Source organism: Suillus subalutaceus, assembly GCF_016647625.1.
Source record: "Suillus subalutaceus strain FC151 chromosome Unknown DFJ58scaffold_36, whole genome shotgun sequence".
NCBI classification, from domain to species: Eukaryota; Fungi; Basidiomycota; class Agaricomycetes; order Boletales; family Suillaceae; genus Suillus; species Suillus subalutaceus.
In genome coordinates, this window is record NW_024540285.1 from 13,624 (window position 1) to 39,883 (window position 26,260).

General features: G+C 47.8%; 10 protein-coding genes across 10 annotated transcripts; 7 read left to right on the top strand and 3 right to left on the bottom strand.

Annotated features, from left to right (window-relative positions):
* The first annotated feature begins 310 nt into the window (after positions 1 to 310).
* DFJ58DRAFT_290753 (uncharacterized protein) lies at positions 311 to 2,395 on the top strand. Its single transcript, XM_041379692.1, has 5 exons — positions 311 to 397; positions 510 to 1,802; positions 1,866 to 1,951; positions 2,007 to 2,193; positions 2,243 to 2,395. The coding sequence occupies exons 2-5, from the start codon at positions 575 to 577 to the stop codon at positions 2,326 to 2,328; spliced, it is 1,587 nt and encodes a 528-aa protein (XP_041245259.1). The 5' UTR covers positions 311 to 397; positions 510 to 574; the 3' UTR covers positions 2,329 to 2,395.
* A 2,050-nt stretch (positions 2,396 to 4,445) lies between these two features.
* On the top strand, positions 4,446 to 4,910 carry DFJ58DRAFT_726415 (uncharacterized protein; the record flags this gene model as incomplete). Its single annotated transcript, XM_041385363.1, has 1 exon — positions 4,446 to 4,910. The coding sequence occupies one exon, from the start codon at positions 4,446 to 4,448 to the stop codon at positions 4,908 to 4,910; it is 465 nt and encodes a 154-aa protein (XP_041245260.1).
* A 502-nt stretch (positions 4,911 to 5,412) lies between these two features.
* On the top strand, positions 5,413 to 6,782 carry DFJ58DRAFT_913193 (uncharacterized protein; the record flags this gene model as incomplete). The annotated part of the gene is made up of 4 exons (XM_041395311.1): positions 5,413 to 6,256; positions 6,320 to 6,408; positions 6,464 to 6,650; positions 6,700 to 6,782. The coding sequence occupies 4 exons, from the start codon at positions 5,413 to 5,415 to the stop codon at positions 6,780 to 6,782; spliced, it is 1,203 nt and encodes a 400-aa protein (XP_041245261.1).
* A 1,748-nt stretch (positions 6,783 to 8,530) lies between these two features.
* DFJ58DRAFT_744731 (uncharacterized protein) lies at positions 8,531 to 10,461 on the top strand (the record flags this gene model as incomplete). Its single annotated transcript, XM_041387340.1, has 17 exons — positions 8,531 to 8,665; positions 8,739 to 8,820; positions 8,869 to 8,882; positions 8,948 to 9,056; positions 9,115 to 9,132; positions 9,183 to 9,208; positions 9,275 to 9,300; positions 9,355 to 9,392; positions 9,450 to 9,474; positions 9,526 to 9,537; positions 9,601 to 9,616; positions 9,668 to 9,808; positions 9,865 to 9,924; positions 9,974 to 10,001; positions 10,052 to 10,109; positions 10,163 to 10,356; positions 10,408 to 10,461. Exons 1-17 carry the CDS (start codon positions 8,577 to 8,579, stop codon positions 10,459 to 10,461), a joined length of 990 nt encoding a protein of 329 aa, XP_041245262.1. The 5' UTR covers positions 8,531 to 8,576.
* Positions 10,462 to 10,465: 4 nt separating this feature from the next.
* On the bottom strand, positions 10,466 to 11,560 carry DFJ58DRAFT_290826 (uncharacterized protein). The gene is made up of 5 exons (XM_041379693.1): positions 11,408 to 11,560; positions 11,260 to 11,355; positions 10,697 to 11,111; positions 10,573 to 10,649; positions 10,466 to 10,521 (listed from the first exon to the last, which is right to left on the bottom strand). Exons 2-5 carry the CDS (start codon positions 11,263 to 11,265, stop codon positions 10,507 to 10,509), a joined length of 513 nt encoding a protein of 170 aa, XP_041245263.1. The 5' UTR covers positions 11,266 to 11,355; positions 11,408 to 11,560; the 3' UTR covers positions 10,466 to 10,506.
* Positions 11,561 to 11,737: 177 nt separating this feature from the next.
* On the bottom strand, positions 11,738 to 13,888 carry DFJ58DRAFT_780967 (uncharacterized protein). The gene is given in 6 exon segments (XM_041389762.1): positions 11,738 to 12,236; positions 12,283 to 12,656; positions 12,696 to 12,698; positions 12,713 to 13,123; positions 13,173 to 13,499; positions 13,572 to 13,888. 6 exon segments carry the CDS (start codon positions 13,800 to 13,802, stop codon positions 11,804 to 11,806), a joined length of 1,779 nt encoding a protein of 592 aa, XP_041245264.1. The 5' UTR covers positions 13,803 to 13,888; the 3' UTR covers positions 11,738 to 11,803.
* Positions 13,889 to 17,045: 3,157 nt separating this feature from the next.
* On the top strand, positions 17,046 to 18,827 carry DFJ58DRAFT_875847 (uncharacterized protein; the record flags this gene model as incomplete). The annotated part of the gene is made up of 5 exons (XM_041394432.1): positions 17,046 to 17,570; positions 17,596 to 18,301; positions 18,365 to 18,453; positions 18,509 to 18,695; positions 18,745 to 18,827. The coding sequence occupies 5 exons, from the start codon at positions 17,046 to 17,048 to the stop codon at positions 18,825 to 18,827; spliced, it is 1,590 nt and encodes a 529-aa protein (XP_041245265.1).
* A 3-nt stretch (positions 18,828 to 18,830) lies between these two features.
* Positions 18,831 to 19,201, top strand: DFJ58DRAFT_290935 (uncharacterized protein). Its single transcript, XM_041379694.1, has one exon. The coding sequence runs from the start codon at positions 18,928 to 18,930 to the stop codon at positions 19,156 to 19,158; it is 231 nt and encodes a 76-aa protein (XP_041245266.1). The 5' UTR covers positions 18,831 to 18,927; the 3' UTR covers positions 19,159 to 19,201.
* A 1,766-nt stretch (positions 19,202 to 20,967) lies between these two features.
* DFJ58DRAFT_715740 (uncharacterized protein) lies at positions 20,968 to 22,287 on the bottom strand (the record flags this gene model as incomplete). Its single annotated transcript, XM_041384155.1, has 7 exons — positions 20,968 to 21,385; positions 21,421 to 21,739; positions 21,798 to 21,888; positions 21,974 to 22,021; positions 22,114 to 22,156; positions 22,179 to 22,194; positions 22,230 to 22,287. The coding sequence occupies 7 exons, from the start codon at positions 22,285 to 22,287 to the stop codon at positions 20,968 to 20,970; spliced, it is 993 nt and encodes a 330-aa protein (XP_041245267.1).
* A 317-nt stretch (positions 22,288 to 22,604) lies between these two features.
* Positions 22,605 to 25,053, top strand: DFJ58DRAFT_290984 (uncharacterized protein). Its single transcript, XM_041379695.1, has 6 exons — positions 22,605 to 22,839; positions 22,891 to 22,908; positions 22,979 to 24,298; positions 24,361 to 24,455; positions 24,511 to 24,697; positions 24,748 to 25,053. Exons 3-6 carry the CDS (start codon positions 23,011 to 23,013, stop codon positions 24,852 to 24,854), a joined length of 1,677 nt encoding a protein of 558 aa, XP_041245268.1. The 5' UTR covers positions 22,605 to 22,839; positions 22,891 to 22,908; positions 22,979 to 23,010; the 3' UTR covers positions 24,855 to 25,053.
* The last annotated feature ends 1,207 nt before the right edge of the window (positions 25,054 to 26,260 follow it).

Here is a 26,260-nt window from a genome sequence, read left to right on the forward strand (position 1 = left end):
TGACAGACAACGGCCGGTCTGTGCATCTTGCAAGGATATGTGCGCAGTATAAGGAGGTTAGGCTTGACTGGCTTTCAATGATCACCATCCTGAAATGTGCACTTTAAGTATTATCGCACTGCAATGCGATAATCAACAGTGCACCCGATATGTATAAATGCTGCGTCGCACAACCACTTTTCCATCACGAAGTCACTTGCACCAGAAGCTTTAAGATGTAACCTGCGTGATCATCGTATCAAAATGCGTCCGTCGTGCGTATTTCACTTTGCATACACAATCACTCTTTGCTACTCGTGTTCTACACATGCACTTTTGGTTCTCCGTTTCAACAGGTTTCTCTTATTCTGGCATACCCAGAACGAACTCTCCTCAGTCTCTCCATCCAAATACTGAGGTGAGTGTTAGCATTTACTGATATATATTTTCATTCTAACTATATACATAGTTCTCCTTTCGTTTCTAGGTATGTGCCGTAGTATTATGAGTCTCTCAATCCGAAGACTGAGTTCTCCTTTCGTTTCTAGTCCGAGCTTCTCTTCGTTTGAGATTGGCCTTCCTGTTCCTGCCTCCAATGGCAGCTTCTCCCAAACAGACAAATGAAAGTTCACATCCATACGACGCACTCCCGAATGACCAGGACTTCGACTCAACGATATCTGATGCGAAGTTCACTGCTGATACCAGAACCGATTTCTACGACCGCAGTCTGACGAGTCGCAGAAATGCCCTTGTTGGAGTGGCATGCTCAATTATCCTCAGCTGCTCATGCATCGTTGCAGGCATTGTCACTTTAGCCAATACCGGAGTCTTCGGAACGACCAACGTGATCATCAAGCCCACAGCGAATCCAGGTGTTAATGTGATGCCCCTGCAGGCGGACATAATGACCCTGGTACTTGACTTAATCGTCACGTTATGCACCGAGTCCACAGGCCTCGTACATGGTATCTCATTACGCTCTGCACTAGCCTCAGAGTCTCGACTTCATTTCAACACCAATCTGCGTCTTCTGACTGCGGCTCGTGGATGGTATAACCCTAACGGCACCCTATTTAATGGTATCTCGGCTGTCCTCCTCATTATATCCTACAGCTCGGCTCCATTCGTTTTATGTTTGAACTATTATTTGACACATGAGGGTCTTTCCATCGCAGGGTTACCTCTCCTCATTTTGGGCGTCGCACTCCTCCTCCAGGTGATGATCGCATTGTCAGCGATGCGGGCTGTCAAAATATTGACGTGGAGCTCCTCACCTTTCGACTTGACCGCCGCACTGGTCCACCACACGCAATTGACCCCTGCTACTTTGCGGTGCATGCGTTGTGTGTCTGACCTAGACACCGATGGAGGTCCAGCGAAGCCATCAGAGATACAGCCCTCGGCGTGGCATGCTCACCCTAGCATCCGGAAAGTTGTCATTTATCTCTGGGCGACCGTTGCAGTATGCGCTGGATGGGCCGCACTCGTCACATATATATCGCACAAGCTCCCCTACGACATCCCGATGACCACAAAAACGTGGTCGTTCTTGCCGAATGAGTCGTCCAGTTACATCGTGTATTCTATTCCAGGTGTCAAACTTAAGGTGTGGATTTTGCTCTTCGTCAACTTAGCAGTTGTCCAGGGACCGTTGACACTTGGGTTGCATTGCTCGGAGCTCATCGCGAATGTCATTCGGGACGAAAGACAGTGGAGATGCGCTACCGGAATAAAAGGACTTAGAACGGCGACGAACCCAGTGAAGACAACTTTCACTTACTCGAGTTGTCTCATACTTTTCGTTGCGAAGCCTTTCCTGCGTGAGTCATTCCTATCTAGTATCTTTTATAGGTGTCATTGAACACCATCCTCGACGATCACAGACTGGATGTTTGGGTATTCATTGAGGATATCCGGTCACTCCACCTCTGAGGAGGTAACTTTCGCGGTAGTCATGTTCACTGCCCAGGTTCGCACTTACTGCCTATGTAAAACTGCTACAACATCCTCACACTCTCGTGCAGATCTGGAACTTATGCATAGCGCTATTTATATTTACCTGTTTCTTCACTTTCGTCGCACTGCGCCGACCGCGCGGTCCCCAGCCAGCTGCATACGGCCACCTCCAGACGCTCGCCAACCTCGTGGACGAGTGGTCGCCTGTGATGTGGTGGGGACATAAGGAGGACGGAATTCCGTACTGTCATGCTGGTAGGGTACTTATATGCTCATGACGATACTGCGTTGACATTTTACAAAGGGACGAGCGATCACCCGCTGCCGGATGTGAAGATGGACTACGTTTATGCTGGTTCTGGTGCTGGGTCTCTGGTACCCCTCTCGTGAGAGGTACTTACTTTACTTTTTTAAAGAGCATTTCTTGGTTTCTCTTTTTAAACAGAGCTATATCTATGTTAGGCAGGCGATGCATTGACGGGCACACAACCAGCCATGCCGTTCAATGATACACGCAAGATTTTTATGCTGTTTGCTGTTGGTTTGCTGTGTTGTAAGTAGTTCGTCTTGATATTGCTCCAGCTCGGGCTTTATAATACCATGATGGATGAATGAACGAATATATATGAGCTGTAGAGGATGTAATGAGTTGGAATATGAATCGGAAGTGTACATGTGGGCTGTGAATACCAGTGAAATTGGCCGACATTAAATAATCAGAGTCTTGGTAGGATCGTATTGCATATAGTACATACTACATGCTGTGGTAGGTAAGTCCTGTGGTTGGTCTATATGTAGTGATCGACGAACAAATCATCATCAATTATGTATCTGATATCTGAGTGCGCAATGATATCAACTGCGGTCTTGACCAGAAGTGGAGGACCATGAGATACCCTTAATTTAAACGTCCATGAAAACAAGACTGCGAATTGTCTGAAACGGTCATGATCTCCTCAAAATCTCCCACAAATATTGAGATTCAAAGTCAAAATTCATTGTTCTGCTGCTGTTTCAGAGTGCGCTTGTAGAGTGCAAAAATAACTTCCTACTATCGTAATATACTTATCACCAATTCTCTTCGCAACGGGAACTGATCTGATACGAGGAAGTCATTGTTAAACGGCGATCTGAATATCAAGCTGTGCCATATGCGCTCTACACATGTTATCAAATAAGTGGAAATTAATGCAAGGATTGATGTCAGTAAGCTCGAGAACATCACCGTTGGCTCACAGCGCATCTACCTTGTTTGATCTAAATCTCAGCGTCAAATGACCTGCTTGCAAAAGGTCTTTGACGCTAACGACGGATTCGAAACGCCGTTTGTTATCAGTTGAACAGGCAAGTCGATACAAGACGAGTTGGTCGCAGGTTGCGGATCACGTAGAGGGCAAAATCATTCGATGTACACGAGCAGGTTAGGGAATTTGCCATAGCGGGAGGGCAATTTGAATACGGCACATATTTGTGCAAGGCGTAACCCTGCATTAGCCCGAGTATTGTAGTTTTTATGTGTGACTGAAAAGACTTACCATCAAATCCTGTACCACTCTGCCACAACTCATGACCTTCTACGACAGAGGAAAGTGAGGACGAAGGTAGCATCGGACATCGTGATTGGGCATGATCAGATGGGCTCGAATCGCTGATGTGATTTCGTCCAGGGATAGGAAGTAGGATTGATTTACAGCTGCAGACGTCGAAACGATCCTACACACTAGCGGAAATAAATGAACGCGGAAAGGAAAGCACCGGTCAATGAGAGCAGGTACGAAGTCGAAAGCAGCGAAAACCGCGTAATAATGGAGGTGCTGAATTAATATTGGAACGACTGTGCAAACAAGGCGTCGGAGGGAGAGTGAAGAGGCAGGTGGTGTCCGAGGGTTACCCGAAAGAACTGAGTATATAAGGTCCGACTGATAAGCAACAGAAAAAAGGAAATAGACGTTAACCGGTCCAAGCCAGCATCAGATCGATCATCCCTCCATAAATAGTATTTCAAGGGTACATATATGGTAAGATGTTCACCTCGGACAAGTGCACAACCACTGCTTAGCACCGCTCTTGCATCACTCCGATACTAATAAGCTTACGCTTAGCCTGCAATAGAACGACATTATAGCCTGATAAACACCGCGACACACGACCGCTTTTCCATCACGAAGTCATATCAGACACTGCAGGTTATGGTCATAAGTGAAACTTATTTACATAATCTGCAGGTCAATAATGCGCACATGCATTGTTCGTCCTCCGTTCCAACAGGTTTCTTTTATTCTGGCATCCCCAGAACGAACACTCCTCAATTTTTGAATCCGGAGACTGAAGTGAGTATTAACATTTACCGATACATATTTTCATTCTCACTAGCTACATAGTTCTCCTTTCATTTCTAGGTATGCACTGCCGTAGTACGAGTCTCTCAATCCGAAGACTGAGTTCTCCTTTCACTTCTAGTCTGAGCCTCTCTTCATTTGAGGCTGGCCTTCCTGTCTCTGCCTCCCATGGCAACTTCTTCCAAATCAACAGGTGAAAGTTTGCATCCATATGACGCACTCCCGAATCACCAAGACTTGGACTGGATGATATCTGATGCGAAGTTCACTGCTGATACTAGAACCGATTTCTACGACCACAGTCTGACAAGTCGCAGATATGCCCTTGTCGGAGTGGCATGCTCAATTATCTTCAGCTGCTCATGCATCGTTGCAAGCATTGTCACTTCAGCCAATCACGGAGTCTTCGGAGTAATCGTGTTCACCATGGAGCCTATCAACATTATGATGCAGCAGAGGGAAATTCTGGCCCTGGTGCTTAACTTAATCGTCACGTTATGCACCGAGTCTATAGGCCTCGTACACGGCATCTCATTGCGCTCTGCGCTAGCCTCAGAGTCTCGGCTTCGTTTCAACACCAATCTGCGCCTTCTGACCGTAGCTCGTGGATGGTATAACCCTAATGGCGCCTAGGGATCAGCACGGGTTACCCGCGGGTATATCGGCGGGTTTTGAGTATTCTGAGGCATGGTCCTTCATTCTGGCTTGAAAACAAAAAAAAATTCATGCAAAATGGACCAGGATTGGGTGAGATATGGCTGGAACAAGTTTTAAGCAAAACCCTGCAAAGCTCCTCCCTCCACATCTGAATCTTTGAGAGAGAGTCAACCAATTTGCGAGGTTTTTGCATTTTGGCGAAAATTGGTTGACTCTCTCTCAAAGATTCAGATGTGGAGGGAGGAGCTTTGCAGGGTTTTGCTTAAAACTTGTTCCAGCCATATCTCACCCAATCCTGGTCCATTTTGCATGAATTTTTTCAAAAACCTCGCAAATTGGTTGACTCTCTCTCAAAGATTCAGATGTGGAGGGAGGAGCTTTGCAGGGTTTTGCTTAAAACTTGTTCCAGCCATATCTCACCCAATCCTGGTCCATTTTGCATGAATTTTTTTTTGTTTTCAAGCCAGAATGAAGGACCATGCCTCAGAATACTCAAAACCCGCCGATATACCCGCGGGTAACCCGTGCTGGCGCCCTGCTGAATGGTGTCTCGGCTATCCTCCTCATTATATCCTACAGCTCGGCCTCACTCATCGTATGTTTCGACGTTCAAACACCGTCACTCACATATGAGGGTGGTATTGCCATTGGAGGGTTACCTCTCCTCGTTTTGGGCATCACACTCCTCCTCCAGGTGATGATTGCATTGTCAGGGATGCGGGCTGTAAAAATATTGACGTGGAGTTCCTCACCTTTCGACTTGACCGCCGCAGTGGTCCACCACACACAATTGACCCCTGCTACTTTGCGGTGCATGCGTTGTGTGTCTGACCTAGACACAGATGAAGGTCCAGCAAAGCCACTCAAAATACAACCCTCTGCGTGGCATGCTCACCCTAGCATCCGGAAAGTTGTCATTTTTCTTTGGGTGATCGTTGCAGCATGCACTGGGTGGGCCGCACTCGTCATGTATATCTGGGCCAAGTGCGGTGGCACGGGGTACATGTCCCCCAATGCGCTGACCACACAAACGTGGTCGTTCATCCCCAATTTTCAGAATGAGGAAGTCAATTTCATCTCGTATGTTATGCCGGGTGTCAATTTTCAGGTGTGGATTCTGGTCTTTGTCAACATGGCAGTTGTCCAGGGACCATTGACGCTGGGGCTGCATTGCTCGGAGCTCATCGCAAATGCCATTCGAGACGAAAGACAGTGGAGATGCGCTACCAGCAGGAAAGGACTTAGCACGGCGACAAACCCGGTGAAGACGATTTTCACTCATTCGATCTGTCTCATACTTTTCGTCGCGAAGCCTTTCCTACGTGAGTCATTCACGTCTAGTATCTTTTATAGGTGTTATTGAACACCATACTCGACGATCACAGACTGGATGTTCGGGCTTTCATTCACCATATATAACGCCGCAATTGACGGGGAACTAGATGGGTCGTTTGTAATCATGTTCACAGCCCAGGTTCGCACTTACTGCCTACATAAACCTGCCACGATGTCCTCACACCCACGTGCAGATCTGGAACTTGTGCATAGCGCTGTTTATATTTGCCTGTTTCTTTACTTTTGTCGCACTGCGCCGACCGCGGGGCCCCCAGCCGGCTGCATACGGCCACCTCCAGACGCTCGCAAACCTCGTGGACGAGTGGTCGCCTGTGATGTGGTGGGGACACAAGGAAGACGGAATCCCGTACTGTCATGCTGGTAGGGTACTTATATGCTCACGATGATGCTGCATTGACATTTTACACAGGGACGAGCGATCACCCGCTGCCGGATGTGAAGATGGACTGCGTTTATGCAGGTTCTGGTGCCGGGTCTCTGGTACTCTCGTGAGAGGTACTTGCTTTTCTTTTTCAAAGGGCATTTCTTGATTTCTCTTGTAAACATAGGAGCTATATCCACATCAGGCTGGCAATGTATCCATGGTGCACACAACCAGCCATGCCGCTGAGCGAGACATATACCGTTTTTCTGCTGTCTGCTGCGTTGCAAGTAGTTTGTCTTGTTCTTATACTATTCATATCTGGGACGACTTTAGTAGAAACACGTTCAATTCGACCTTCAAGCAATTGCTGAATCGTTGCGATTTTTTTCTGATTTTATGTCTATTCATAGCGAGACTCTATGTAGGACAGTACTATCTCGTTCTGGACAGGATAAGTTCGATTAAGGTAGACCTTCCAAACCAAGTCTTTACACTGTCAGTAATACAACATACTGCCCCATGGCATGACCAAATGTCTTAACTCGATCGCAAGCTCGAATCATATGTTGCTCACGAGCTGAATATTTCGGATCACATGCTTGAGTCGACCTTGTTTGGTCCTTGTGTAATCGAAGGCTCCGAGGAGTGCCAGCTTCAAGAACATACGACTAGCCACACCTGCAAGACACTTCAAAGCTTCATGCTCTAAGTCACTTGTTTTCAATGCTCCACTTGGCACGAAGGTGCACTGTCATCATAGTCACCAGCGAGGAACCAACTTATCGCAGCCCGTGTTATGCTGTCGTAGCCAACGTGATTCACGCTGAAGCACAGTTGATGTCGTTGATGTCGCCACGTTGGTAGAAACGCTCGAGAAAGGCCGGGTGCCCGTCCCCTAGCTCCGAGGCTCGTCTATTGAGGCTTCAGAAAATTCGACAGAACGACAAAGGACACGGAGGAACAAGGATGGGCGGAACGGTGGAATAAGAATTGGGGATATCGGGATATCGGGATATAAAGGGACTCTGAGTGAAATTTCGGTGAGTGAGATTCGGAGCACTTACTGGACTGATCCATACTTATACTGAGCGCTGTCGATACTAGTGACTTTTGAATGACCTTCATCATGGTTAACACGTTTCCGGAATTCGGACCCATTGTAATCTTCTCGGTGTTGCAACGTTGTATATTCAGTTTTATTTTTCACACTCAACAGGCGTGTTAATGTTGTCAAGAGGACCTGCAGTGACGCTGAGAAAGGTGGTATTACTAGTCATAAGTTTCATCTATGCATCATGATGTCAGTTAGTATTAACTTAATCGATGCGCGACAGGCCTCGGGCACTACCATGACCGGCTAAGGCCAACTAAGTGAAGGTCGTGGATTCTGGAATAGACTCGGACCCCTCAAATTACACCAGTACTTCCTTTTGCGAATGATTGTTGGATGCTGGGGCCATCATGGGTTCAGCCATGATGAATCCCCGTGCCTCTACCGAAAGCTGTGTACGGCACAAAATGCAACTCGTGTTTCTCAGCTTGTGGGTTGCCCAATTTGCCATTGATCTCACTTTGCGCCAGCATAACTTGTTGCTAATTCTTTTCATAGACCTGGAACTTGTACATGTCTAGGCAGTCCGAGTAGGCTAATGATAGCTAACGATGGGAAGACTATGGTGGTATGTGACACGATTCGAACTTCCAAAGCAGTGTTCCATCATCCTTCTGGCACTGTGAGGCTGTGTTTGAAAGGTATGCTCCCACTTGCATACTTATCTGCGCAGAAGCTATAAAGTCCGAATCACATAACAGATCTAGATCTATGCCATTCATTGGTCTCGTGTCCTTTTGTGGCTGCAGGATATATAGTACGGCGCAAACGTTGCTTTACTTGGAATGGGCTCAAGCCCCAGTCAGCATTAATGTCTTCCGCAACGCAGGACCTCATTCCACAACTTTACCTCGGGAACACATTTGGAGCACTGTTTATTGGGGTCGTCTTTGCAGCAATGTTAGTAACCTACCTGCTCGCAAAGCTTAGGGCTTCATCGAGTCTTGTCGTCCTAACATATTTCACGGAACAGTCTCTTTGGTCTAAGTAACATTCAAGCTTTTTTCTACTTTCAGACGCACAGGGACACAGGGATGTCGTTCCCTAAGCTAACTGTACGTTGATGCTTCCTTCCCTCAGTTCGGTTGTTGATGCTACATTAGGTCGCCTGGCTTTGGTATGTATACTCTTCAGTTGCCATTGTCGAGCGCAGCGAGTTTACGCCCTTCCTTGAAATTTTAGGATACTCGATGCTCTACACCTGTTCTTGATAGTGCACTGTGTCTATTATTACTTAGTGGCCCACTACGCGGATATGAGTGCACTCACAGAAATTGTGTGGAGTTTCAAAGTGAGTTGAGTTTGGGCCTCCGCGCGGCCTCTACTATGATACTGACGGACTCGCGCAGCTTCAAATAGTCATCGTTGTAAGTGGTTTTTTTCAATGCACTGCAATCTGCCCACGCATCCATTGCAGGTTATAATTGTCTACGGGGTACATCTGTAAGTTGGAAGTGTACTATTATCTACGACTTGAAGGATTCAAGTGATGCTTTTATTGGTTTGCAGTCTGTACTTTCATCGCATATGGATAGGTAGGTGTTTCCATATCGAGCCAATGAGTCTCTACGATTGATGCAATGTACCAGTCGGAACGGGCCGATCAAGAGTTCTTCCTATAGCAGTGGTGGGTTTAAATCGATGATCATGTATTATAGCATGGATTTTGATGATGCAATATTAGGGCGTTATCGTAACTTTGGGTTCAGGTGAGTTCATGTTTGGTATTCCTCTTCGCTCGGTCTTGAAAATTTCTTAAGGTGTTGCCATCGGTGGGAGTTCAAAACCTCGGCACTTTTGACAATGGTTGGCTCATCATTGTAATCCAACGACAGCCCTTATTTGGGCCATGTGAGTGAAACAACGTGCTGCCTAACTATACGAATTACTGATAGCGAGTAGCTATCAGTGCCATGTGTTCTCAGATCTGACTAACATCGAGTGGGCGACATTTCTGGCCCTGGGCACGATTACCTTTGTCGATTTCATTATCGCATCATCGCTATGCTATCTTCTCGCTACTTCCCGGACTGGATTCTCTAGGTAAGGAGCGGTCTGCTCATGCCGAGCGACCTGATATACCAACATGAAGTACTTAGCACCGATTCCATGATAACAAAGCTCATGGCTTACATTATCAACACGGGCTGTCTGACGAGGTATTCCTCCTTCCAGACTAGTCCACATCTTGACTTATATTCCATGTAGCATGTGTTCACTGACAGTTATGATTACAGTAAGCTTCCAATGATTGTACTACCCATCTCATCTCTGAGATGCTTCCAGTGCGCAGTGATGCCGCACAATTTCATTTTCCTCGGCGTTGATTTTTTGGTGGCTGGATGTATGACCCAAAGTGTTCTCAAAATGTTATGCTGACCACTGGTTCCTTTTCAGTATACGTCAACTCATTCTTCGCACTCCTGAACGCGCGACACTACTTCCAGCCCGCCACAGAAACTAACCATTTCTCTGAAGTCCACATGCGCCATGACATCTACCACCCAGAGCTGAACGTTATGGCGTCCCAAGAGGAGGAATTACAGGGATCCTGGAAAAATATATTTAAACATCTTGGCCGATCTGCCATGGTTAGTAGTTGCGTTACTGGCGATGGAAGAGCACTGACTGTCACGATTTAGCCACATCGGCCCATTGAGGTGACGGTGGAGACGAATTCATTCTCATCAGTGTGATGTATCAGTACTAGTATGCATGTATCATGTATCGTCCGCCTGCAATCATCGCTGCATTGTCTGTATTGAATTTCAAACCCTGTGAATTGATCAGCATATTGAAACGCTAACCTGTGCATAATTACAGCGAGGAGGAATGGAGCGATATGCACTCATCAGAGCTGTACTCATCCAGTGCTGCTCGGAGCCTACGGAAACTGAGCACGAGATAGAAAATCGAGCTTTAGAAACTCGCCTTTCGCGTAAAAAGATGTTACTGGCGACCCCGCCGAACGACGACATCCCTGACACTCGCCTTTCAGCTCGAGATTTTGAAAGCTCAACATAAGCTTGGCACAGAGTTGACGGGCCGCGGCTGTCTGGAATACACGAGTCAAGGCAATTTTATGTGAACTGGATAGAGGTTCGTCCGCGAGAGAAATGTAGCGGTCTACTGAAGATTGCAGGGATGCAAAGGAAAAGACAAATTTTCCCGGCATCGGCACGGTGAACGGTTGAATGTCGGGTAGGGATTCCAGTTCATCGTTTGTCATGCGGCAGAGCTCCTCTAGTGCTGTACCAGGGCATCTGGTTCTCCAGGACAGGCCAAGTGCTCGAGCTGCCTTGTCAAACGCATGTCCAATACTCCCGTCTGCTGTTGTTGCAAGGATCTGGAATGAGGTAAGAGATGAAGCTAAAAGTAGAAGCGTATGGCCTCCAGAGATGAGCAGTGTCAAGAAAGGAAACTGCGGGAGATCTGCGGTTGGAGTTGCGAGCCGGCAGAAGATATGAAGTCTTGCAAGGATCAGGTAAACTCACATCCATCTATCAGCAATTCATTCAAAGATAACTTAGTGTTCGTTAACGCTCAGTAATCATTAACCTTGCCGTGGCACTTGTGCACACGAAAGACGGCTGATTGTATACAACAGTGAACTCAAGGATGAAAAGTTGTGTGACCACATACTGTTTCATCGTTCCATCAGATCGTTCTTGGTGTCCGGTCTAGACCTCTGCTTTTAGATAAGGAGGTAGAACAATTCTTACTCCGAGTCGTTCTTTCGGGTCACACTAGTCACTGCATATTCACGAGGCGTCACAGGTTGGTTGGTTGTGCAAGAGCCCTATGTATTAAGTCAGTTTGTTCCTCATGATCACTAGATAGACCACTTCAACTGTAGACACCATTGTCGCCTTCGATCGTTAATGGGCTGTTTCACCTTGAACGTCAGCCTTGTGCAGGGCGTTACATAAGTAAAAACAAGAATTTCTGTCGAAGTGAGTATGCCCAACATTCTATGTATAATCACAATCCATCATTTCTATATCAATCAATTTAACTGCGGACGCAAAGAAACACCTACTACATTCTCTCCAAAGGCCTAATGCTCAGAAGCCGCATCGCAGCACCTAACACATCCCTCGCGCAAAGGTAGAGCCACAGCCTCGCGCGAGCTTTCTCAGTATCTTCTTCTCCTTTGACGATGAGCGTCTCCCAGGCGCTTGAAATCGCATGAGCAAGGCGGAAAGCGAAAGTCACTACGCCACTAGGCTCGTGCGTCTTCAATGCAGTCTTCACGACGTCGGGGTAGGATCCTAGGAGGATAGCGATGTCGCGTGCATGTTGGGAGGAAGCGAGAGAGGAAGTGTCAATCTGGGATGGAGGTGGCAGTGGGACGAGCTCGGGATTTTTCCGCTCCATGGAGGTGAGCCGGACATGTGCATATTGCAAATATGGTCCGGTATCGCCCTCAAAGGAAAGCATGCGGTCCCAGTTAAAGGTATAGTTATTGATCCTGGTAGTGGATGAGCTACAGCATTCGATGAAACAATGTCACTCACCGCTTGGCAGCCATGTCCTGGATCTTGATTCCCGTGATGCCCACTTCTCGAGCGACCATCTCAGGGTCTTCGATGTTGTTGTACTTCACCTCGTTCCGTTTCATCTGCTCGTGCATGACTGACGAGGCTTCGCGGATGATCTGATCCAAAAAAACTGCGGTTCCCTTCCGAGTGCTCATGCCGAGCACCAAGCCGTAGTTAACGTGCTCAAGGCGGTCTGCCCATGGGAAGTCCATCAATGATAGCATCTTGAAGAACTGCGACAGGTGCAGGTCCTGCTGTGATGCGACGACATAAATCATCTTGTCGAAATGATATTTCTCCCATCGTTCTATGGCACCGCCAAGGTCACGGGTGAGATATATTGAGGTGCCATCTACGCGTGGAGATCAAGAATGTGTATGAGGTAGTTAGTTTTTGCAGACTTACTAGCTTTGCGGAGTACCGCCTTTCCGAGTTTCCATCTTTCGAGATCGACGAGTTTAGCACCGTCAGCGTCACTGATGAGACCCATTGTTTCGAGGCGTTCGAGAGCCCGATCCTGCCACTCTTTGCCGACCTCACTCTCTCCCGTGTAGACTTTGAATGAGACGTTTAGTCGTTCGTATTCCTCGGTGTACTTTTTGACGCTCATCTCCCGCCACACTCGCCAGTTCGCAAGCGCAGACTCGTCGCCATCCTCCATCCGCTTGAACCATTTGGCGGCTTCGAGTTTGACGTTCGGATCCGAATCGGCGTCCTTCGAGACTTTAACGTAGACGTCGTACAGGTGTTTGATCGCGTCTTTTTCGAGCTCCTTCTGTGAGCCGTATTTTTCGAATCCGGTGGTGATCATACCGAACTACCAAATCAGATTAGCTCTCAGAAATAAGCAAAAAAAAAAAGCTCACTTGAGTTCCCCAGTCGCCCAGGTAGTTGAGCGATATTACTTCCCATCCGCATGCTTTATATAGATTATCTAAGAACGCGCCTATAATCGTGCTTCGAAGATGCCCAACGTGGAATGATTTGGCGATATTGGGGGACGAGTACTCGATGACGAGTTTCTTGCCGGTGCCAGAGGTGTTTGTACCGTATGACGCGTTGCCCGTGGGGCTGTCGTAGGTAAGGGTGTGGATCTGGTTCAGGACTTCGCGGATGAGGGAAGCGGTGTTGAGTTGGAAATGGAGGAATTGCTTGTCGTGGGTTATTGATGAGATGAAGTCATCAGGTTGGAACTGGCAGAAAAAAATATCAGAAGCTATGCTCGCAACGCGAAAGGATAACATTTAAAATATTGATCAACTCACGTCACTTGTAACTTTCTGTGCTAGGTCGTTAGGCTTGCCCGGTAGCCTGAACCGGGGAAGGGCAACCGTGAAATCTACACCCTTCTTTCCATAATCGACACCGGTATAAGCCTGCTCGAGGGTAAGCGGCGGCAGCGCATCCGATATGCGTTTTGCGATAGCAATACGGAAGGCATCTAGAATGCAGGACGATGGATCTGTACCTAAAACAGAAGGTAAAGATGAAATCATCGTTGTAATATGTCTCACGTAGGAGTTGATCCTGGGGACGATAGTAGTGGTACTGGGGAATCTGATTAGGTACGCCACGGTCACTGGTTTAAAGTTTTGAAATGACTTAGTATTGATTCATATCGCTGAAGAACATCTTGAGACAAGTGACAAACAACGCCAAATCAATACGGAGAACCAACTTCTCCTTCAGCTGACCCTTACTCAGATGCGTACAATGCACCAGCACTCGCTACCACTACATCAGAAACCAGAGACCAGGACGCCGGCCCATCACGCGGTCGTTCTCGTTCGAGAAGTCCGCAGCACCGGTTACCTTAGTCCTCCCTCAAACGCGTAGGTCTCCGCCTCCTAAAGGCCAATACATGCTCCAATTGTGCGTTCCACATATTCTCATGTTTTGCAAGGCGCTTATAGGGCAAAGAAGGCGCCCAACCCGTCCCAAGTTTTGGGGTCTTCGGTTTAAGTATTAGGACACAAGAGCGGGATTTAGACGAGTTCTCTCGCTTCGGAGGAGTCGAAAAAGTTACAATCGTTTGCGACCAGTCGTGGTTTCGGCTTTATAAGAATGACCAGCACTGAAGAAGCTACTCGCTGCATTCAGGAACTCAAGGGAGTTGTACGTTTTCCCTTCATGTGTATGCTTTCCTTGCTGATCTCCTTCATATGAACTGAATGGATGTCGCATTCGGGTGCACTATTCTGTCTCGCACGCACCAACCCCTGGCGAGTATATGGGACATCGTCGCTCGACTAGGGACACCTACTCAGGCTCAGGCCGCGACTCTTACCACCGCGACTCATCGTGACCACGATTATCGCCGTTCCGATCGCGATAAGGATAGGGACCCCTAGGGTCGTCACGGCCGCGATTGGCGCGATCGTCGCAGCCCTCGTCTAAAATTTTAGGTACTGGTGCGGTGAGCTCCTCCAACCAGGCTGAAAACGGTAGTCGTTGGTGATAGTTCAGTTGTCGGCGGAAACCATCTCGAATATATGCCAGCCGTGGTCCTTTGTTTCAGTTATCGATGGGCGAAAGCATGGACAAGAGGTCTCGTTCGTACAAGCACAAGTGATTGAAGAGGTTCATGGCGGTCATCCTCCAGCAAGCCTCAAGTTGGCAATGTTCTCGTTACTTCCCTATCTTGAAGAAAGCAAGACATGGTTTCCGCGTTCGCTATTTCAGACAGAAAACCGAGTTCAAAGTTCATTTCGTCCTCGACTATTGGCCTGTATCCGTTTCGCATTTCATATCGCTCTACTACTTTGTTCTACACTATCAACTTTCACTTCCGCAAAGAGTGGTAAGTCCCGAATTACGACTGCAAGAAAGATCAGGCACAATAATCTGCGCGTAGCGATTCAGCATATGCAGCCAAGGGAATGTTAGCAGGCTTGTGGAAGGCTTCACAAACCAGGCTGAGCGGAACTTCCGCCTACTTATCTTGAACAACTCGTTCTGACATTAATGATTGCTCAATCAGGAGGCTTGGCATGTATTGCGTTGTCAATCAAGAAGCAATTGCCAAGTGCATTTTGTGCAGGCGTTTGATGAAACGCAACGCTTCGTTGTCGAGAATCTCACGAACTCGTAGCGAAAAGTTTCGTCGCTACGCCGGATTCGAGTTATTATCGATCGTCAAAATGCAGCGCTTCTACTAGTTAATCACCAGGGCATGCGGCGTTGACCCCAACAGTCAAGAACAGGAATAGCATCAACACAAAGTAAAATCATATACATTTCACCATCACGGGCGCGATAGCTATCCTTGAACTCCGATTCGAAGCCCCCTCCCTCTGGATATCTATTGGTACGTATAATACACTACCATACAATCTCGCTATAATTGTACAACAAAGTACTTACTAGTACAAAACAGTGTCCGTCAGAAAACTTTTGAAGGTGATATATCAGAAATTATTAGACCTGATGGATAGCGGTCCCACCCGTAGGGACAAGCAAACGACCCTCGGGTCCATGGACAATTTCAACAAATGCGAAATGGCATAACTCTGAGTGTCTGATATGCGCACGAAGGAGGTCGCGACGGCATTTCACAACTCCGCATATGGAGCTGGCCGCTTCGTTCTACTCGAAAGAAGAAGGCCTCTGGATCCACGTTTAAAGTATCGAGAGGCATAAGGATGTCTGAAGGATGGAAGGATTTACCATACTGTAGGTCAGCACTGTTCTTTTGGAGACGGATGCCAGACCGTGACACACCAGAGGGATGAAGAGTGCGGCAAAATAAGAGAAGTAGAGTGTTTTGAGTGTTATGAAAAGCTTACCCTCGAATTGAAGGGAATTTAAAGGTCTACCTGCTTGGCATTCTTCCCGCCAACAACACGTAGCAGGAATTACATAGCAGGATAAATGTAGCTGTGCATATAACGCGATCGTGTCTGTAGATCTAGAGGCAGCGCGTCTGTAGATCCAGAGGCACGCGTCCTAAAATATATCATTCGAGACTTCTGTCGAGAATTTCGGTAACCTCAAACTTGGCTCAAATCGAAGAGCTGTATTCCCTCACCTATAGCTAACTACGGGCGAGAGCGGTACCCATGGTTCAAGTTGTCGTCACAGTTCAAACGTTCACTTTAGGCATACTTACTAGTACTGACTCCAAAATTTAGAACCGACCAAGATCCAATAGATAACACTGGCTGTAGAATATGGGCGCAACCATCTGCGCGGGAAGTGAAAAGGACGCAGAAGCCAGCATCAGAATCAGATGGTTGCTCATTTCAAGGTCGTACACGAGGTAACCCTAGGACAGGATTTTGATTTATGTAAATTAATTACGCAACCATTGCTAAGCACCGCTGCTGCATCACTCTCTACTCACTTGGAACGACACTAATTATAAATACAGCGTCATGCCACCGTGTTTTCATCACATCATACACCAGAGGCTATGGTCATAAGTGAAATACATTTAATCTGAGTGTCCATAATGCGCACATGCACCGTTCGTTCAAGTTCTCCGTTCCAACAGGTTTCTTTCATTCTGGCATCCCCAGAACGAGCTCTCCTCAGATCCTGAGTCCAAAGACTGAGGTGAGTATTAGCATTTACCGATACATATTTTCATTCTCATTACCTACATAGTTCTCCTTTCGTTTCTACTAGGTATGCACTGCCGTAGTAGGCTACGAGTCTCTCAATCCAAAGACTGAGTTATCCTTTCGCTTCTAGTCTGAGCCTCTCTTCATTCGAGACTGGCCTTCCTGTCTCTGCCTCCCATGGCAGCTTCTTCCAAACCGACACATGAAAGTTCGCATTCATATGACACACTCCCGAATGACCAGGACTTTGACTCGATGATATCTGATGCGATGTCCACTGCTGATACTAGAACCGACTTCTACGACCGCAGTCTGACGAGTCGCAGATATGCCCTTGTCGGAGTGGCATGCTCAGGTATCTTCAGCTGCTTATGCATCGTTGCAGGCATTGTCACTTTAGCCAATCACGGAGTCATGGGAGTAGCCGCGGCCAATCTTCATATAATAGACAATACTCAGTTGTCCATTCAGGAGATACCCACCCTGACACTTAACTTAATCGTCACGTTATGCACCGAGTCCATAGGCCTCATACATGGCATCTCATTGCGCTCTGCGCTAGCCTCAGAATCTCGGCTTCATTTCAACACTAATCTGCGCCTCCTGACCACAGCTCGTGGGTGGTATAACCCTAACGGCGTCCTGCTTAACGGTATCTCGGCTATCCTCCTCATTATATCCTACAGCTCAGCCTCACTCGTTGTATGTTCTGCCACCTTTCAAATAGGGGCCAGAAGTAAAAGGGATAGTAACATATGCGGATTCCGGTATTGCCATCGTAGGGATGCCTCTCCTCTTTCTGGGCGTCGCACTCCTCCTCCAGGTGATGATCGCATTATCAGGGATGCGGGCTGTCAAAATATTGACGTGGAGCTCCTCACCTTTCGACTTGACTGCCGCACTTGTCCACCATACGCAATTGACCCCTGCTACTTTGCGGTGCATGCGTGGTGTGTCTGACCTAGACACGCATGGAGGTCCAGCGAAGCCATCAGGAATGCAGCCCTCTGCGTGGCATGCCCACCCTAGCATTCGGAAAGTTGTTGTTTCTCTCTGGTTGATCGTTGCAGCATGCGCTGGATGGGCCGCACTCGTCATGTATATTTGGGACAAGTATATGAGACGAGATATCCCCCCGCTAACCTCACAAACGTGGACGTTGTCCCCCTACAATATGTCCAATTGCATCTTGTATATCATGCCGGGTGTCAATCTTGAGTGGTGGATTCTGCTTTTTGTCAACATGGCAGTTATCCAGGGACCATTGACAATTGGGCTGCATTGCTCGGAGCTCATCGCGAATGTCATTCGAGACGAAAGGCAATGGAGATGCGCTACCGGAAGGAAAGGACTTAGAACCTCGATGAACCCGGTGAAGACGATCTTCGCTCATCCGATTTGTCTTGTACTTTTCATCGCGAAGCCTTTTCTGCGTGAGTCATTCTGGTCTAGTACCTTTTATAGGTGTTGTTGAATATCATCCTCGACGATCACAGACTGGATGTTTGGGCTTGCACTCAACATAACCGAAGATTCCATTCGCGGGAAAGTATCAATTTATGGTATATACATGTACACTGCCCAGGTTCGCACTTACTGCATATATATAACTGCTACAACATTCTCACATTCTCGTGTAGATCTGGAACTTATGCATAACGCTGTTTATATTTGCCTGCTTCTTCACTTATGTCGCACTGCGCCGACCGCGTGGTCCTCAGCCGGCTGCATACGGCCACCTCCAGACGCTCGCCAACCTCGTGGACGAGTGGTCGCCTGTGATGTGGTGGGGACACAAGAAGGACGGAATCCCGTACTGTCATGCTGGTAGGGTACTTATATGCTCACAATGATGCTGCTTTGACATTTTACAAAGGGACGAGCAACCACCCACTGCCAGATGTGAAAATGGACTGCGTCTATGCTGGGTCCGATGCTGTGTCTCTGGTACTCTCGTGAGAGGTACTTGCTTTTCTTTTCCCAACGGCATTTCTTGATTTCTCTTTTTAAATAGAGGAACTATATTCACATCAGGCATTCATGGTGCACACAATCAGCAATGCTGTTGAACGAGATATATACCATTTTTCTGCTGTCTGTTGCGTTGCAAGTAATTCGTCTTGTTCTTATACCATTCACATCTGGGACAACTTTTAGCAGAGACACGTTCATTTCGACCTTCAAGCAATTGCTGAAACGTTGTGAATTTTTTTTTTTCCGATTTCCCGTGAGATTCTACTATGTAGGACAGTATTATCTAGTCTTGGAGGGTTGTGATCTTGGTCGATGACACGTCGTATAGTTGACTTGCAAAATTATACTTTAGACTGTTCCGCCCGAAGTGAGCACCATAATCTAGGATTCAAATATTTACCAGACACGAACGTGTTCAGTATAAACATCCGGACTCTAACGACCATTCTCCAAAATGCCTGTGCTCGCTGCTCCGCCACTGAGGTGAAACGAAACCCTCCTGAAAAATATCGTCTCCGACTCTCCGAGCTCAGTATGACACTGCTGGTGTTTCCCAGAAGTTTTCAGTAGGCTAGCTGTTGTGTAGTGTATATTATGCTCAGTTGGATCTCAAATCACTATCCTCGGCAACTAAAGTGCGGTTTCATCAAGTTCAGGCACCATTGGAAGATCCTTCATTGCAGATGACAGTCTGCAGATGGTGATCTACGAAGTGCTACATAGGCACGTACAGAATTCTACATAGCCTTTCTCGCGCCTCGCTGATGGCATCCCCGCCCTTCCTGCGTCTCGACGACATCAATCCCATCCCACCCTTCCGCTGATGACATCCCTACCTGTCTCACAAAATGCGGGTAAGCCACCTGCAATCATGAACAGCCTTATTTTACGGCGGTGGTCTAGTAGTAAGCATGTACAAAAATACTAGAAAAACCAAAGGAATCGGCATGAAAAATGTGCAACCGCTCACAGTAGCGAAAGCACGCCGTTTTGCACCATACAGACCAGTCCTCGTAGCAAGAGTGGACCAGAGGGGACATCGGATGGCAGAATTGCTGCGCGATGCCAATAACGTGGGGATTCTAGCCCTCCTCTCCTTCGGCTTGCAGTCCTGACTTCCATCCTCACAAACCTCCTAGGCTGTATAGTCGGCTCTGGGAGTTGCTGAGGTTGAGTGATGGTGGGAGTGGGCGATACTGTGCGTGGATACTGGTGGTAGTTGAAAATGTGCGCCGGGTTTGTAGATTCGAGTGGCACATGTGGGCAGTGCTGGAGGTGCGGTTAGGTGAAGAAATGCTGAAATGTACGGTCGGGTGTGGTTTGGTGAATGGATGGTGCTAGGTGCAGATTGGAGGCGCTGCTGGGCACGGGAAGCACCATCGAAACGATAAGCAGTAGAAAGACGTCGGAAGATGCTGTGGACAGGTGTGGGTGCAGCAGGATGTCGCGTCGTCACGGTAGGGCATGGACATCAGAGGGTGCGGCAAGTAGAATGTGAGAGTACCAGATGCAAAAACTTGAAAGACCTACCATGGCTACTCATTCAACTCTACCTCTTTCACCCGTCTGTGCACACCATTGACCACCTTTACAAAGTGCGGAGACAGATCCTAGACGCCTTAAGTGAAAGCATGGCGATGCAGGGGGGATTAAGTATACCTCCCATGACCGCAGGGAAAGCAAGCATTGACATCAGCACTTCCAGATGCTAAGGCAGGAGACACTGGCAAATTGTCAAAGACTGTGGTTCTGCCACTCATTGAAGGGCTCAACTGGTGTATCACAGAGCTGGATAGTGACTAGCATATAATTAGTTAGAAGGCAATCATCGTCCTCGCGCAAGCCTGGACCAATAATACAGTCACATAGCAAACACCGCACATAAGCAGAACAAACAAAGTACATACAGTAGGTACTGTCCAGCATAGGGCTTCGCCCCACCGGACAATAAACAATGATTCAAAATATATATATATATAATTAGTTCATTTTCAGTGGGAAGAGAGTCATACGCACTCAAAAAAACTGATGGTGAGAACCCAGACTCAGCCGTGCGTGGTATAACTAAAATATTCATAGGGCATGAGTTGTACAACGATGATATAACGTACTGCAAGGAATGGGCTTAATCTTCATCACTATCCTCGCTGGATGATGTATCGTCTTCATCCGCACTGAGTTGACCGCCTGCGAATTGACTGACTGACATGGGTCGTCCAGAGACACTCGCCACTGATTCAAGATCTGGAGACATTACCGCCATCAATATATCATCGTCAGATTCTTCTTCGAGTTCTGCATCCATCTCCCGCCCGAAGGCGTCAAGATCTATCTCTTCTTCCACCAGATCATTGTGGGTGACTTCATCCCAGTCTTCTTCAGAGTCCGATTCTGCTGCTGCAGGCTTTGTGGGAGGAGCAGGAGGCACGAAAGAAGACGTTGTTCCTGGCAAGGCTAGTCCGGTTGACACAGGCGGCTTTGGACGTTTTGAAGGGCGACCGGGGCGATCAAAATCAAGAACCTCTTCTAAGTCGGAATCTTCTCTATACAAATTGGTTTCTCTCTTCGCCTTCAGCACTTCCTTGGGTTTGGGTTTTGGCTTCGGTTCGGGCTCGTGCTTTTTGGAGGTGGAGCAGCAGGGCGAGGCGCTTTAGGTTTTGAAGGTGGCGGAGGTAGCGAAGGAGCTTCACGAGGAGGTATTTCAATCTCTTCGCCCTCTTCGCCCTCCTCTTCCTCCTCTTCCTCTTGCCTTTGCCCCGTGACCTTCGCCAAAATGTCATCGATATCATCCACGACCTCACCATTAGCATCTGAGAGCCCTAAAAGATCACGTTCTAGCTCTTTCTCCAAATCTACCGCGTTTTTAGGCTGTGCTGCAGGGGGAGTTGTTGCAAAGGCTGGAAGTTACCGAGCATGAATGACGATACCCGATCAAGCACTGGGTAGACGGCTTACGAGACTTTCGAGTAAAGCTGGAGCTGGAAGAAGAGACTTTCTTGTCGTATGTAAAGCCCATGAAGCACTCTACCTTTTCAAGAGTGAATGTCTAGAGCAGTGACACAAGCTAGATCCAACAAAATACAAGAGAAAGGTTACTCACTCTTACTAGGTTCCTCATCATAAATTGAAACACAATCATACTCCCTCACCGGCTGTTCAGTCCCATTGAAAAGATGGTTCTCATCTGCCCAGCAAAATCATCAACGGAGGCTCTGAAAGCTGAACATGGCACAATGCGCCATACCTATGTGCTAGGGCATTCTAAAGTGACGCTGGTCAAATCTTTCCTGCGTTTGACTTCGACCGTTCCAGACCTGGCCCCTGGGTTCTATTAACTCTGGCTTGAAATTATCTGCCCCGTGTCTTTCAGCACGCTCAGAAACTGACACCTGAAGGAGTAGAAATCCTTGTCGGGGAGATTAGCGCGCTTCGGTGGAGCTATCATCTATGCCCTTGCGGGCTTTGAGTGCGCGCCTTAGTGAAGTTCCTATTGCTACTGAATGTCGGCCTGTTATGGGCATCCATCGGGTATCTGTAGTCGCACTCGCGTGTCGAGGCTTGACCAGGAGGTGAACGGAAAGACTTGGATCAATAATAATAATTTAATGCTTGCGCGGGAAGTGGCAAGGACACAGAGACCAGTATCAGAATCAGATGCTTGCTCATTTCAAGGTCGCACACGAGGTAACCCTTGATTCAAGTGGCCGTGAGAGTATTACTCAGCACAACCACTGCTTACTACACCGCTCTTGGCGCATCATTCGCTTGCCCTGTTTTAATGCCTATAGCCTGATAAATACCGCACCATGCTACATACCGTGTTTCCATCACAAAGTCACATCATACACCAGATGCTATGGTCATAAGTGAAATACATTTAATTAATCTGTGTGTCAATGATGCGCACATGTGCCGGTCGTTCTCCGTTCCAACAGGTCTCTTTTATTCTTGCATCCCCAGAACGATCTCCCCTCAGTTTCTGAGTCCAAAGACTGAGGTGAGTATTAGCATTTACCGATACATGTTTTCATTCTCACTACCTACATAGTTCTCCTTTCGTTTCTAGGTATGCACTGCCGTAGTAGGCCACGAGTCTCTCAATCCAAAGACTGAGTTATCCTTTCGCTTCCTTCTAGTCTGAGCCTCTCTTCATTAGAGACTGGCCTTCATGTCTCTGCCTCCCATGGCAGCTTCTTCCAAACCGACAGATGAAAGTTCGCATTCATATGACACCCCCCCGAATGACCAGGACTTTGACTGGATGATATCTGATGCGATGTCCACTGCTGATACTAGAACTGATTTCTACGACCGCAGTCTGACGAGTCGCAGATATGCCCTTGTCGGAGTGGCATGCTCAAGTATCTTCAGCTGCTTATGCATCGTTGCAGGCATCATCACTTTAGCTAATCACGGAATCTCGACAGTAGCTGTGGTCAACCTGATCAATCCTGACAAGTATGTTCAGTTGTTCCTGCAGGAGGAGATGGTGCCTCTGGCATTTAACTTAATCGTCACGTTATGCACCGAGTCCATAGGGTTCATACACGGCATCTCATTGCGCTCCGCGCTAGCCTCAGAATCTCGGCTTCGTTTCAACACCAATCTGCGCCTTCTGGCCGCAGCTCGTGGATGGTATAATCCTAACGGCACCCTGCTGAACAGCATCTCGGCTGCCCTCCTCATTATATCCTACAGCTTGGCCTCATTCGTTGTATGTTCCGACTTTCAAATACTAATGGCACCCATAGAGGTGGAGGGTATCAGTATTGCCATCGCAGGCTTACCTCTCCTCATTTTGGGCGTCGTACTCCTCCTCCAGGTGATGATCGCATTGTCAGGGATGCGTGCTGTCAAAATATTGACGTGGAGCTCCTCACCTTTCAACTTGACCGCCGCACTGGTCCACCACACGCAATTGAACCCTGCTACTTTGCGGTGCATGCATTGTGTGTCTGACCTAGACACGTATGGAGGTCCAGCGAGGCCATCAGACATGCAGCCCTCTTCGTGGCATGCCCACCCTAGCATCCGGAAAGTTGTGATTTCTCTTTGGGTGATCGTTGCAGCATACGCTGGATGGGCCACACTCGTCATGTATATCTGGGACAGGTTTCATCATCCCGACTCGGCAGAAGTGTTGGGGTCCGGCAGTGCTCTGACCCTACAAACGTGGTCGTTCTTACCCAATGGGGTCGAGGACAGTTTCATCGAGTATAGATTATGGGGTAGCAATCTTGAGGTGTGGACTCTGCTCTTTGTCAACATGGCAGTTGTCCAGGGACCGTTAACACTTGGGTTGCATTGCTCGGAGCTCATTGCGAATGTCATTCGAGACGAAAGACAGTGGAGATGCGCTACTGGAAGGAAGGGACTTAGAACGGCGACGAACCCGGTAAAGACAATTTTCATCCATCCAATCTGTCTCGTACTTTTCGCCGCAAAGCCTTTCCTGCGTGAGTCATTCCTGTCTAGTATTTTTATCGATGTTATTGAACATCATCCTTGACGATCACAGACTGGATGTTTGGGCTTTCATTCACCGCAGTTAACCCCGCCATTGACGGGGAACTAGTAGAAGGAGGATTGACGGTAATCATTCACACTGCCCAGGTTCGCATTTACTGCCTATGTAAAACTGCTACGATATCCTCACACCATCGTGCAGATCTGGAACTTATGCATAGCGCTGTTTATATTTGCCTCACTCTTCACTTTTGTCGCACTGCGCCGACCGCGCGGTCCCCAGCCTGCTGCATACGGCCACCTCCAGACGCTCGCCAACCTCGTGGACGAGTGGTCGCCTGTGATGTGGTGGGGACACAAGAAGGATGGAATCCCGTACTGTCATGCTGGTAGGGTACTTATATGCTCATGACGATGCTGCGTTGACACTTTTACAAAGGGACAAGCGATGAGGGTCCGCTGCCGGATGTGAAGATGGACTGTGTTTATGCTGGTTCCGGTGCTGAGCCTCTGGTACCCCCCTCGTTAGCTTGCTTTGCTTTTTAAAGGGCATCTCTTTTTATACAGAGTTACATCCACGTCAGGCTGGCGATGCATTCACGGTGCACACAACCAGCCATGCCGCTGAGCCAGACATACACTGTTTTTCTGCTGTCTGCTGTGTTGTTATTCATCTTGACTTGCAATATTATATTTTAGACTGTTCCCCGAAGTGCGCACTATAACCTAGGATTCAAATGTTTAGTACTAGCGGTATTCAGTAGAAACGTTCGGACTGTAACAAACATTCATGTGCTCGCTGCTCCACCACTGGTGAAACGAAACCCTCCTGAAAAATACTGTTCCCGACTGTATCAGCTCAGTATGACACTGCTAGTGTTTCCCAGAAGTTCCCAGTAGGCTAGCTGTTGTGCAATGTATATCATCATGCTCGGTTCGATCTCAAATCTCTATCCTCGGCAACTAAAGGGTGGTTCTATCAAGTACCATTGGAAGATTCTTCATTGCAGATGGTAGTCTACGGATGGTAATCTACGAAGTGGCAGGCACGTAGAGAATTCTAGCCTTTCGAATCCCGCGCCTCGCTGATGGCATCCCCGCCCGTCTCATCAAATGCGGGTAATCCACCTCCAAATAATCATGAACAGCCCTATTTTATTGCAGTAATCTAGTAGTAAGCATGTACAAAATGACTAGAACGAAAAGAAGAACCGGAATGAAAAAATGTGCAACTGCGTTATGCACTATACAGTTCATTCAACCAGTCCTCATAGCAAGAGTGGACCAGAGGGGGCATTGGACGCTCCTCGATGCCAGCAACGTGACTGGTAAACACGGGTCCTAGCTCCTCCTCCCCTTCGGCCTGCAGTCCTGACCTCCATCTTCACAAGCCTCCTAGGTTGTATGGTCGGCTCTGGGAGTTGCTGAGGTTGAGTGATAGTTGGAATGGGCGATACTGTGCGTGGACGCTGGTGGTAGTTGCATAATATGCGCCAGGTTCGCAGACACTGTTGTTGTCAGACATTCGAGTGGCACATATGGACAGTGCTGGAGGTGCGGTTGGGTGAAGAAAAAGACGCTGGAAGGTACAGTTGGGTGTGGTTTAGTGGATTAGGGATGCTAGGTGCGGATCGAAGGCGCTGCTGGGTATGGGATGCGCCGTCGAAGCGATAAAGCAGCAGGAAGACATCGGAGGATGCTGTGGGCAGGTGTGGGGCAGCATGATGCCACATCGTCACCGTGGGGCATGGACATCAGCAAGTATAATGAGAGTAGCAGATGCAAGATATTGAGAGACCCACCATGGCTACTCATCCAAATCTGATGATTTCGCCCGTGCATGGCTCTCCTTCACAATGGATGGACAGGTCAGTGATATCTGGTAGAATGGATGTGTTCAGTCAGTCGCATGCAGCCAACCGAGTCTGGAAGAATTGAAAAGGATGTTGAGT

Excerpts from the sequence above, each read along its gene's own strand:
- DFJ58DRAFT_290984 (XM_041379695.1), top strand. The coding sequence starts at position 23,011 with ATGTCTCTGCCTCCCATGGCAGCTTCTTCCAAACCGACAGATGAAAGT. Across the intron at positions 24,299-24,360 it reads CGCCGCAAAGCCTTTCCTGC|ACTGGATGTTTGGGCTTTCA; the intron begins GTGAGTCATTCC and ends TGACGATCACAG. Across the intron at positions 24,698-24,747 it reads AATCCCGTACTGTCATGCTG|GGACAAGCGATGAGGGTCCG; the intron begins GTAGGGTACTTA and ends ACTTTTACAAAG.
- DFJ58DRAFT_290753 (XM_041379692.1), top strand. The coding sequence starts at position 575 with ATGGCAGCTTCTCCCAAACAGACAAATGAAAGTTCACATCCATACGAC. Across the intron at positions 1,952-2,006 it reads TAGTCATGTTCACTGCCCAG|ATCTGGAACTTATGCATAGC; the intron begins GTTCGCACTTAC and ends ACTCTCGTGCAG. Across the intron at positions 2,194-2,242 it reads AATTCCGTACTGTCATGCTG|GGACGAGCGATCACCCGCTG; the intron begins GTAGGGTACTTA and ends CATTTTACAAAG.
- DFJ58DRAFT_290826 (XM_041379693.1), bottom strand. Across the intron at positions 10,650-10,696 it reads AACATCTTTTTACGCGAAAG|GCTCCGAGCAGCACTGGATG; the intron begins GCGAGTTTCTAA and ends CAGTTTCCGTAG.
- DFJ58DRAFT_290935 (XM_041379694.1), top strand. The coding sequence starts at position 18,928 with ATGCTGTTGAACGAGATATATACCATTTTTCTGCTGTCTGTTGCGTTG.
- DFJ58DRAFT_780967 (XM_041389762.1), bottom strand. The coding sequence starts at position 13,802 with ATGATTTCATCTTTACCTTCTGTTTTAGGTACAGATCCATCGTCCTGC. Across the intron at positions 13,124-13,172 it reads TGGGCGACTGGGGAACTCAA|TTCGGTATGATCACCACCGG; the intron begins GTGAGCTTTTTT and ends CTGATTTGGTAG. Across the intron at positions 12,237-12,282 it reads CAGGACATGGCTGCCAAGCG|GATCAATAACTATACCTTTA; the intron begins GTGAGTGACATT and ends ATCCACTACCAG.